Source organism: Branchiostoma floridae, chromosome 1 (assembly GCF_000003815.2).
Source record: "Branchiostoma floridae strain S238N-H82 chromosome 1, Bfl_VNyyK, whole genome shotgun sequence".
In the NCBI taxonomy this organism is placed as follows: domain Eukaryota; kingdom Metazoa; phylum Chordata; class Leptocardii; order Amphioxiformes; family Branchiostomatidae; genus Branchiostoma; species Branchiostoma floridae.
Window position 1 is genome coordinate 12,671,600 of NC_049979.1, and position 11,585 is coordinate 12,683,184.

The 11,585-nt window shown below is 39.7% G+C and overlaps 1 protein-coding gene across 8 annotated transcripts in view; it reads left to right on the top strand.

Moving 5' to 3' along the window:
• LOC118429616 (exportin-1-like) overlaps positions 1-11,288 on the top strand; it is a 19,099-nt gene extending 7,811 nt beyond the window's left edge. For 5 of the 8 annotated variants that reach the window (XM_035840179.1, XM_035840196.1, XM_035840169.1 and 2 more), the window contains exons 12-30: positions 267-340; positions 745-903; positions 1,265-1,534; positions 2,095-2,233; positions 2,522-2,625; positions 2,748-2,825; positions 2,962-3,118; positions 3,300-3,379; positions 3,668-3,751; positions 3,961-4,095; positions 4,325-4,429; positions 4,710-4,788; positions 4,996-5,297; positions 5,447-5,615; positions 5,771-5,905; positions 8,629-8,732; positions 8,903-8,961; positions 9,152-9,248; positions 9,397-11,288. In XM_035840179.1, the coding sequence (XP_035696072.1) occupies positions 267-340; positions 745-903; positions 1,265-1,534; positions 2,095-2,233; positions 2,522-2,625; positions 2,748-2,825; positions 2,962-3,118; positions 3,300-3,379; positions 3,668-3,751; positions 3,961-4,095; positions 4,325-4,429; positions 4,710-4,788; positions 4,996-5,297; positions 5,447-5,615; positions 5,771-5,905; positions 8,629-8,732; positions 8,903-8,961; positions 9,152-9,248; positions 9,397-9,543 (2,477 nt within the window). In that variant the 3' untranslated portion in view covers positions 9,544-11,288. Of the gene's footprint in view, positions 1-266; positions 341-744; positions 904-1,264; positions 1,535-2,094; positions 2,234-2,521; positions 2,626-2,747; positions 2,826-2,961; positions 3,119-3,299; positions 3,380-3,667; positions 3,752-3,960; positions 4,096-4,324; positions 4,430-4,709; positions 4,789-4,995; positions 5,298-5,446; positions 5,616-5,770; positions 5,906-7,717; positions 8,018-8,628; positions 8,733-8,902; positions 8,962-9,151; positions 9,249-9,396 lie in introns of those variants that run through there. The other 3 variants (XM_035840204.1, XM_035840215.1, XR_004832762.1) reach the window with 2 other exon arrangements.
• Positions 11,289-11,585: the final 297 nt, after the last annotated feature.

The window sequence follows — 11,585 nt, forward strand, 5'->3', positions numbered from 1 at the left end:
TGTTCCGTGTAAGCTCACACTTCGCGTTAACCTGTCCTACTGTCTTGAATTTTGATGTAAGGTAGTTATAATTTAGAACTATTACTGTTGATGTGAACTATTAATGTTGAGGGCAATGTGATCATTCTGCTTTCAGGCAAGACATAATTCTTTACAAATGTTTTCACAGCCAATTTCCAATTAGTAAGGCATTTTTGGATGGATGTTTTACTTGTCTTGACAACAAGAATTAAGGACTATTGTAATTTGTACCATTGTCTTTGCAGCTGGTGTAAGTGTTAGCCAGTATGACGACCAGTTTGTGATGCTGTTCACCCTGACAATGCAGCAACTTAAGCAGGTCAGAGGATCTATAGTTCTGGACCATATTGATAAGTACAAATTAATGTGATATCCCATAGAATAACAAGGGACCGTAATATGATGAAATTAAGGATACCACATGCTGTCCCTATGAGTGAAATACCTGATTATATATTCTACCTATTTCCCATGTATCATCTTCAAACAAAATAAACCATTCATTCATTTATTTATTTATTAAAATGAATTATGACTGGCATTGACATCTAAAGTGGCTGTTGGTACAGTAGGGAAGTTTCAGAAAATTCTTAAAAGCTAACATGTACATTTTTTAATGTCTCGATCACTGCCTCCTGCTGAATTAGATTTGACAAAACCGTAAGATGAATATTACAACACTTTCACTTGGAGTGAATTTGCTCTTTGCCATTGGTCCTGCAGATGCTTCCTCTAGCTACAAACATCAAAGTGGCATATGCACAGGGCAAAGATGATGAGCAGAACTTCATCCAGAACCTGAGCCTGTTCTTATGCACCTTCCTGAAGGAGCATGGGCAGCTGGTGGAGAAAAACCCAGAGTTACATCCTATCCTGCTGGAGGTAAGAGCTGCACTGGACTGAAAGGTTTTGGAGTGTAACTGTATACTATTTAAATAGTTGTTTTGTTGCATAATTACCAGAAATTAATCTGCTCACCTTTTCAAGCAAGATGTGGAAGACTCTTGAATAAAGGTGACTTGACTTTTTAGCTGTGTGTGCTTGAGTGAGGCAGTAGAAGAGGAGCTTCTTCATGGTTTGTATTCAGTAGACAAGCATGATTCATTTCATTGTCATCTAAGACAGAAACGGGGTCTTCAAATTAGCACCAAAAGATAGTCTGTTGTCTCTAAAGAGCAATAGCAGGTGGCATGCATGTGGAATGGTAATGCTTGATGAGGGGTTCTTTGTTGTTTTTCCACAGAAGAGCAAAATCTACCCGTCTGCTGACGAAAAACAGATGATTTTATCGGCATGGCCTAATGTCTTGTTGCAGGCCCTGCACTACCTTGTTCTGATCTCAGAGGTGGATGAGATAGAAATTTTCAAGATCTGCCTTGAGTACTGGAACACACTGGCGGCAGACTTGTACAGGGAGAGCCCCTTCTCATCCACCACCTCTCCCCTCCTCCTGGGCGGTCAACAGCCAGAAGTCCCTCTGCGTAGACAGCTCTATCTGCAGGTGCTTTCAAAGGTAGGATTGCATCTGTTATGACTAAATTTGTAGGATGCTATGGACAAGTCTATCTTACCAAGTAGTTGTCAATTTACACATATTGTTTTGGAGACATATACTTCTTTCCAGACCAAAAGGTCAGTCGCGAAGATATTTGGTACATGGGTTGATGGTGGTTTCCTAGTCCTCAAATTTGAATTTGTGCCTCTTGCTGTTTGAACTTGACACTGTAGTAAACCTTTTGTGTATGTGTGGCATGTGTGCTGTATCTCCAGAATGCAACGTGCGATTGTGTTGCTATTTGGTACATGTGTGGTGGTGGTGGTGTCCTTATGCTCAGGTTTGAATTTGGGTCTCCTCGTCTTTGAACTTGATACTGTAGGTTGAGGCTGTTTGTATGGTTGGGGGCATCCTCACCTACCAGTATCACTTGGTTGTGATAACAGCCTTTACATGGAAGATGCAGCTGATTGTTATGATTCAGTTTTAGATGCAAGGTTGCACAGTTCTTTTTGGCCCAGTATGCAGCAATGGCCAAAATGTATTTCCAACCCTGGTTCTCCCTGCACTGCTGCTAGGTGAGGCTGGTGATGGTGAGTCGGATGGCCAAGCCTGAGGAGGTGCTGGTTGTGGAGAACGAGCAGGGAGAGGTCGTCAGGGAGTTCATGAAGGACACAGACTCCATCAACCTGTACAAGAACATGAGGGAAACACTAGGTTAGCGTTTGTGACAGTAGGAAGAAAATAGCTCCTTTTACCAGTAAAATTTGTTTAAATGTCACACAGTCATGTTACTTATCTTGATTATGTGTTTCTTTTACCATGTAAATGTTGGCATTGCAATCTTGTTTTACTAGTATTTCAGAAATGGAGAAATGTTTTGTCTATCTCTTATTTATTTTGTCTATAAATCATGAATATTTCAACCTGTTAAGAATGTCATGGTATGGTGTGGTACTATTTGACATGATTAACGGGTACTGTTGGACACGTTTTATTTTCCAGTGTACCTGACTCACTTGGATTATGCAGACACAGAACGGATTATGACAGAGAAGCTTCACAAGCAGGTGGATGGAACAGAGTGGTCATGGAAAAACCTCAACACAGTAAGGCCATTTTTGGTGCAGACATGGTCACAAAATGCAAGAGCTATCAAAATATTTCAAATTTTGTGTGTTTTTGTTTTGTTGATGTGTTCTCTCTTGACAGTTTTATTCCCCTATTTCAGCTTTGTTGGGCTATTGGCTCCATCAGTGGGGCAATGCATGAGGAGGATGAGAAAAGATTCCTGGTTGCTGTCATCAAGGTCAGTCTATTTTCAGGTAGACATGAACGATGGAGCATGCCAACTTTTTAGCATAGTATATCACCATATACTGAATTACAGGATCAAGTTTTATGTCCCCATGTTAGTCAGAAGTGTTCTGTTCTGATCTCCACAGGACTTGCTAGGTCTGTGTGAGCAGAAGAGAGGGAAAGACAACAAAGCCATCATTGCATCCAACATCATGTATGTGGTTGGACAGTATCCCAGGTTCCTGAGAGCTCACTGGAAGTTCCTCAAGACCGTTGTCAACAAACTATTTGAGTTCATGCATGGTGAGAGCAGTCTTTTATTCTGTTTATTCTTGTATTTCACAAACTAACTTTATAAAACATTGACTGTTACCCTGTAACACTACAATCGTCAGAATCCCTTTCCAGTATTTCAGAAGTAATACTGTACTGTGATTTTGTTGTAAGATACATGGTAATAGTCTGTTGGTTCCACCCTCTCCAGAAACCCACGAAGGTGTGCAGGACATGGCCTGTGATACATTCATCAAGATAGCTCAGAAATGCAGAAGACATTTTGTGCAGGTGTGTAACTTCTTTTTCTTCTTGTCTTTAATTTTTATAGCTATGACATAGAAAGAAAGGCATCTCATCATTCTTACAAATGTGACCGCTATCGGCAGTGTTGGCATAGTGGCCGGACAGAAAGTCGTCTGGTCGCGACCGCATTCGACAGGTGACCGCCATAGACTATTTCTTAATGCTTAGGTCAACGGGAAAAATCCATGGGACCGACAAAAAGTGACTGCAATGGCCAGGTGGCCCCTATACTCAGGTGACCCCTAAGGCAGGTTTTACTGTATTGTTTTTCAGGTACAAGTTGGGGAGGTCATGCCATTCATTGATGAGATTCTTAACAACATCAACACTATCATATGCGATCTTCAGCCACAGCAGGTAAACTCATGAGAGAATTGAACAAAAAGAAAAAAATACTCCAATGCAGTCTTGCCATAAAATATAGTTGTAGTTGGAATTAAGCCCTGCTTACAAAATAGTACTTTTTTTAAAAAATAGAACACTCTTTTAGGTTTGCTGCATCTTACTGTCATTGTATGTTATATTTTAAAGAATCCCAAAACTAATAGCCTATCATTTGACTATAGGTGCACACGTTTTACGAGGCAGTAGGGTACATGATCGGAGCACAGACGGACACAGTCGTGCAGGAACACTTGATAGAGAAGTACATGCTGCTTCCCAACCAGGTGTGGGACGGCATTATCCAGCAGGCCACAAAGGTATGGCAAGCTGTATTACTATGTATGGATTTTAGCTTTTGTCATACAAGATATATTTCTTAGATGACATACCACTTATTGATTTTGACTGTTGTTCCAAAAATAAGAAAATCCCTCGTAAAGACTCAGAGCTTGCGAAGCCGCTAACAAGTTAATAGAAGGTAGTAACAAAACGTCTGTGTTAAAAGCCATACAAAAAGAGGACTTTGTGTTGTTGTTGTTTTTGCAGAATGTGGATACACTGAAGAACCCTGAGGTTGTAAAGCAGCTTGGTAGCATCCTTAAGACCAATGTCAGAGCTTGCAAAGCTGTAGGTCATCCGTTTGTAGTACAGGTAAGGAAACTGTAATACACCTTTCCAACAATTATTATCACATTGAATTGTGATAAATAAGCACAATTGACCCAGGATGCCCCCATAGTCTTAATGTTGTACCCGGCTCCTGTATGTTGTATAGAAACTGAATCTTATTGATCGTATAAAAAGAGGGAACAGTGCATAAATTTGATAAAACAACATATCTGTCTTATCACGAGCATCTTTAGTTTTTTCAATGCTATACTGTTTTTTGTTTTCAGTTCTTTTAAATCGAAAGATCTGTTTTTTCTTTCAGCTTGGGAGAATTTACCTGGACATGTTGAATGTGTACAAGTGCATGAGTGAAAACATCTCAGGAGCAATTGCAGCAAATGGTAAGTAGCCTGCAGCCTGCATCGATCCTTCAAGATATGTGCTAGTAGTCTTAAAGGAAATACATTTTGTCAAATGTTCACACATGCACCAAATGTGACATTGTAGTCTAAGGATAGTGTAGCAAGTGACCAGAGGCAGAACATCTGCTTGTTGCTAATTATCAAGCTGCAACAGAAGATGATACTAACACAACAAATCATCCCCAGGTGAGATGGTAACCAAGCAGCCCCTGATTAAGAGCATGAGGACAGTGAAGAAGGAGACCTTGAAGCTGATCTCGGGCTGGGTCAGTAAGTCCACCGACCCCACCATGGTGCTGGAGAACTTTGTTCCTCCGCTGCTGGATGCTGTGCTGATTGACTACCAGAGAAATGTCCCAGCTGCCAGGGAGCCGGAGGTGCTGAGCACCATGGCAACCATTGTCAACAAGCTGGAAGCCCACATCACCTCACAGATACCACACATCTTTGATGCAGTGTTCGAGTGCACGTTGGAAATGATCAACAAGGTAAGGGCAAATAATGTAGTGCTTTCCTTTGTTGGTGTGGGTACTTCTGAAAAAAAAAGATCTGATTAAGCTGTGTTGCTTTTAAGGAAATTTCTACTCTGTCTTGTAGCTGCAAGCTTGAACAACATCCTTGTGTCTCTTCCTAACAGGACTTTGAAGAGTACCCTGACCACAGGACCAACTTTTTCCTACTTCTACAAGCGGTTAATACCCATTGTTTCTCAGCCTTCCTGAACATTCCACCTGCCCAGTTCAAGCTGGTGCTGGACTCCATCATCTGGGCATTTAAACACACCATGAGAAATGTTGCAGATACAGGTAGGGAGGACTCATCTCTTCTTTTTAATACTGACCTAGATGGATGAAATTTATCTAGAGGGTTGCTGCTTGAATTAATGAGCCCTTCTTACTTCGAATTCAGTAGTAGACACTACTTTATTTGTTTATGACTAATGGGGTTTTTCCTCTTGCAGGGTTGCATATCATGTACCAACTGCTACAGAATGTCTCTCAGGAGGAGAGTGCTGCCCAGTCCTTCTACCAGACTTACTACTTTGACATCCTGCAGCACATCTTCTCAGTGGTAACAGACACTTCCCACACAGCAGGTATGTATACTCAGGGGAAAGTGATTGCCAATTAGTATGATATTAGTGAGATGAGAAACTCCATGCATATTAAGATGTCTATGTTAAGAAAATAAGAAATCACTTTGTAATGGGTTTGGTTACTGAATTGGATAAAGTTTTCCTTTTGGTCCTTGACATATGGGAACAGGTACTGGGAATTCTTGAGTTTGAGGCATACTCCTGTAGGATATGTCATATGCTCCCTCTGTTGAAATTGTTGGCTGCACAGGTACAGCTTATTTGATGTGATTTTAATGAGGAATTCAGGCATGATAAGTAACAGCTTCTGTCTACAACACATCATTCAGGCCTTGTGTTTGTCCACCTCTTGTTGGGCACTGATGTACACAGGACATTTTGATTTTGAGGTATAATGAACTGAATTGAAAGGACTTTTCAATGATTGCTGTCCTGTTGCTAAAGATTCAGGCAGTGCAGTGCATTTCCTTCTTCAAGTTCCACAAAACTTTTATTTGCTTTTCCAGTTGGATGGTGGATATGTGATAAGATTCCTGTGACGTTTCAAGTATAAGATACATCAGGAACACTAATTTCCCTTGAACAAAGAATGAACAAAGTAGGAATGCATTTTGCAGTATCTTTTCTCAAGCTCAACTTTTCTTCTGACTTTTCTTTCGTGGTAGTGACTGTTGATGAATGTTGCTTGACAGGATATTGCATCACTCTTGTTATGATTGCATGGCTATAGTTGTATGAGTGTCGTCGTCCGTTCTTGCTTGTGTGACTGGCTGTTTGCATGGCACAAGTGTACCTTTTCCCTTGAAGTCAAAGAGACACATTTTGAGGCATTGGGTTTCTCATAGCTAACATATTTACCAACATATTTGTTAGAGGGTATGTTAGGCTGGAAATACACTTTTTCTCTTCATGTATAATGTGTGGCAAAAAAGCTTTATTTACAATTTTTATTTCAAAATTTAGTTGTGATGTCAACTTCTACTCTGATGTATCTCAAAATTGCTTACATCACACGAGCCTCACTCTTTTTATACACAAAATTGTGAGTTTCAAAGTTGTTTACCCCCAAATTCAGTTTTCACTTACCTGAGTAACAGTTGGTGGGTAATTCAAGCCTTGCCATGCATCGCATGTTTGTTGGCTTTAGACATATATATCTAATACATTACATGTTTGTGTGAACATTGGCTCTCAAACAGGTTCCCTGTGAGTTGCTGTCTAAGAATTCTATAACTTTTCCACATTGAAAAGTGACATTTACATTGTTACTTCATCACATCAGATTTTTCACTGTGACGTTGCTTTACTGAAGCATGATGAAGCTCTTTAAAGTTGGTAAAAAGTGATTTGGCCTGTTTCTGATATCTGAATGTAAGTCTGGTGCCCCCAATAATACAGCTGGAAGAAGGGACAAAAGAAAATTCCAAACAAAGGTTTAGTGTTTCTCCATCCTGTGATTTTTTGTGAAGAAGGAGGTTTGAGATTTTTAAAAAGGAGGTTTGAGATTTTTATGTTTTTCTTTCTTCATGATTGTCGTATAAATCAGGAATGTAATTATGCTAAAAATGCATAATTTTTTAGAATGTATTTGTATTGTTGAAATGCAAGAATTAATTGATGCTTTTAGTCTTTTAGTCTAAATTCAATTTTCTTATCGGGTGTTTAAATTTAGATGTCCTGGTAAGATATACTTACAGAAAAGATGACTTAATAGACGATTGTTGATTTGCAAATTTTTGGAGGATAAAAATGACAATATATTAAATCTACACTGAATCAGATGTGTGATGACTTATTGACAACTTGTTTTAGTGTCTACTCCATGTTACCAAGCAGAACAACCGACCCTCGACGCAGAGCTGGGGCCTCCAGTAGATCTTGTCTATAGAAAGCTACCCGAGCCTGCTTAGACACTTTGGAGAAAATGGACTTTAAAATGGACCTAGGGTCTTAAAACAGCACAGTTTAAAATCAAACTGAAAGAACTTGCTACTGAAACTGCATGCTGCTGAAATAGAAGGCATGCAAGTAGGCAGGGGTATTTCCATAGGCAAGGTCAGATCGTGAAGTGTTCCGTCTTGAGTGGCAGCATTCTGTGCAGAGGTAGTGAAGGTGACATTGCCACTTTGTGTACAAATGTTGGATGGATGGATGGATGGATGAATGAATGCAATTGTTTGCTCAGAGTCTATGGTTCCTGTGGTTGGATGAGGTGGAGCTCATTGTGTGTTGCATTAACCATTGCCTGCGCTGACAAAGCAGAAGATGTGTGTTCAACATGTGCTTGCTGAAAGAAAGTCTGAGAGTATATGACATAGCACCTGTAATGATGAGGGGTGTTGGGAGACAGGTTGACTTTTAGTTCCAGACTAGGTAGAGATAGGTAATGCACTGGCTGTTCCTTACATTGAGTTTTACAATTCTTACCTGGGCCTGTATTAGAGGGATTTTGATTGATTTTCCTTGTGTCTTACTATTACTGGTAAACAATTTTGAAAAATCAATAAAAGGACACTGTTTTCAAACTTCAAACAATTCAATGTACTAGTACCTAAACCTCAGGGTACCATCCTGGTCAGTCGATACTGACTGTTGAAGCATAGTAAAACTAACCAGGATGGTACCCAGGCTTCACAAACCTACATCCTACATATGGCTCTTGCTTGCTAAAAGTTTGTGTTGGTTTGTCTTTGCTCATCCTGACATTTTCTTCCCATGTCTAGGGCTGACCATGCATGCCACCATCCTCGCCAACATGTTTAGCCTAGTGGAGCAAGGGAAGGTTCTGGTACCTCTCAAGGCCGAGACCCAAGCTTCAGAGAACGTGGTATGGCCATCCGTTTTTGTTGTGTTATCATCTAGATCTTACCAATGCTGGGTTGATGCTTTTGTTAGATCGAAATGTATTGCAAAGTCTACTTTCAAATTGTACCATTGCTAATATTTGACTCTCTTTTTCTTACAATTAGACTATTCTCTGTTCCTTGTCCTTTTCAGACTACTACACAGGCTTTTACCGCCAACTTGCTGATTCAAGCATTCCCACATCTGCAAACGTAGGTTTTCAATGTATATGTTTTTGAATCGCTGACAGGTTTTATATTAGGATGTCATTGAATATATATATTATAGTTGCTTTGGATGATACGATCATCCATATGGCTAATGCACCCTTGTGATTGATTTGTAAATTTAAATAAGATAACCTTTACATTGTAAGTAACCATCAGGATTTTTTTCCCCAAGGGCACAAATCAAGGTGTTTGTAACTGGCCTCTTCAGTCTGAATCAAGATATCCCACAGTTCAAGGAACATCTCAGAGATTTCCTTGTTCAAATCAAGGCAAGTGGCTGTTTACAGAATAAAATCTAACATCATTGGCTCCTCAATAGGACGTATTGTGAATTTGGTACTATTTGCTAAGCATTTATTCCTTTTCCTTCATCATTGTGAGTTTTAGTGACATAACCTGGTCAATTTTGTACTGCAGGAGTTTGCAGGTGAAGACCTGTCTGACTTGTACCTGGAGGAGCGAGAGTCCTCCCTTAAAACTGCAGAGGAGGAGAAGCGCAAGGTTCAGCTGTCTGTGCCTGGCATCATCAACCCTCATGACATGCCAGAGGAGATGCAGGACTGATGTGGTTGCAAGAGCTTTTGAAACTGTGACATTCTCAACTCAGAGCTACCATTCTGTGATTTCCACTTTGTACACATCAAGTTGTTACACTAATGTCAAGCAGCATTAGCATGTTGCAAGGTATAGAATTGATCCAGCCAGTTGCAACAGCAATTTAAGGCAAGCTTTGACCTAATAGTCTTTCCCTAATGCCTTACTATCACTGTATCAATGTTGTAATGTAGAATCTGCCTTAGCAGCAAAATAGGTCAAGTGAGTTAACCCACTCAGGAGACTTGTGATCTTTGAGGCATTTAATCAGGATACTATTTTGATGAAAAGCTCTTCCTATCTCCTTTGTAATGATAGTACCAATAAGAGATTGATAAAGTTGTTGTATGCATATATTATACACTCTGACCAATTCACATTGAGCTGCCTTTGAAAAAGGTTTGTTAAGGACGTGCCAGTGGTGTATGGAACCAAAGCTTCAGGTAAGGGTAGGGAAAGGAAGGCAGCTACACAGTCAACCATTTCCTTTTCAATGAAGATACCTTCCTAAGCAGGAAATGATAATTCTTGAGATGGAGGATTTGGTGGGTAAGAAATCGTAATTGTACATGTATTATATTTCCTATATCCTATAGCTATAGAGAATATTTACGTGGAACTAAAGTGTTGGCAATAATGCAGTAGAGTTTGTATATACATGTACCAGTAGGTTTGTTCTGGTGAGCCTATGGCAGCTATGCTTGAACATGTCTCGCTGCCAACCCAGTCAGATAATGTGCAAGGCTTTGCGAGGTTGGAATGAGTGGTATTTTGTTTTCATCAAGTGCACCATAAGCGAGTGAGAAGGGTGTTTCAAGGATGAATGGGAACAAGTGTTAAACTGCAGGAGAAAAAGGTTGACATGCATTGTAAAATGAAGTCAAAGCATGAGGAATGATGAAGGCTTGGCTAATATGTATGTACGAATGCTGAATGTATGTTACCTTATCTTAAGACATGTGACACTAGTGACAACAATTATGAGACCATGTCTTGTACATGTAAATTTTGCTATTTGTAAAGTGTTATTTTTCTATCTACATTTTTGTTAAGTACTGTTTATCACATTTCTAGCAGAGTTGTTAGCAATAGTCATCAGTTTTGTCTTGGAAGGAAACAAACACAGAAATCTCACCTGTTCATTTATTGGAAGCAACTGTTTGTATTAATACATCAATGTTATTTGTTACACATTTTGTATTAACATGTAATACTTTTTATTTACTGAGAGGGGCAGACAGCTGTCATCTTTAAAGATTAGTATAACAGTCTTTGCTATATTTTGTTATCGAGTTAAAACCATTCAATGTTTTCTAATATTCTGTCACTACTCTTGCTTTTGTATTCATATTAAAGCCATTTCTCTTAGCTTCAGCCTAGGCTTGACATGTATAATGGTTCGCTTTTGTCATCATTTGGAAATTCCCCTTATTTGTAATGAAGTTAGCTTAAGTGTGTAGCTGTATTAATTGCATACCACTTTGCGCTCCTGTAACTTTTGCCAAAACTACAGTTCAACAAAGCTTTCCACATAGAAAATAGCCATCTGTACATTTCCTTGCTAATATGGAATGACTTGTGACTAGTTGAATGTATACGTACGTAATTGCTGAAATTCAGCACAGTGCATAAATTGGTGGCTCTCTTTTGCAGGGCTGTTGGTGTAATCTTTGTCAAACCAACATGTCAAATCAATAAAAGTCTGATGACGTTGAGCTTTTTGGTCTTCATATTTCTTAGTGGTGCTAGCAATCGTTGCTGATGGTCCCAGTTATAGCTATCATCATTCTTGGAGCTTTAAACGTCAATCATGACTGGCATGAGAACGTGCAGTTTTGTTACCAGCATGCCCATGATTAAGGGTAAGACACCTTTGCTTGTGTTATGTTTGCAGCTGTACGACTGAAAGCTGATTTAAAGCATAGTGGACCCAACTCTCCATCTTTATGTCTACCTTGCAGCCCACCCCCAAAACGACCAGGAGCGCAAGGGACTAGGTGGGTAGGTAGGAC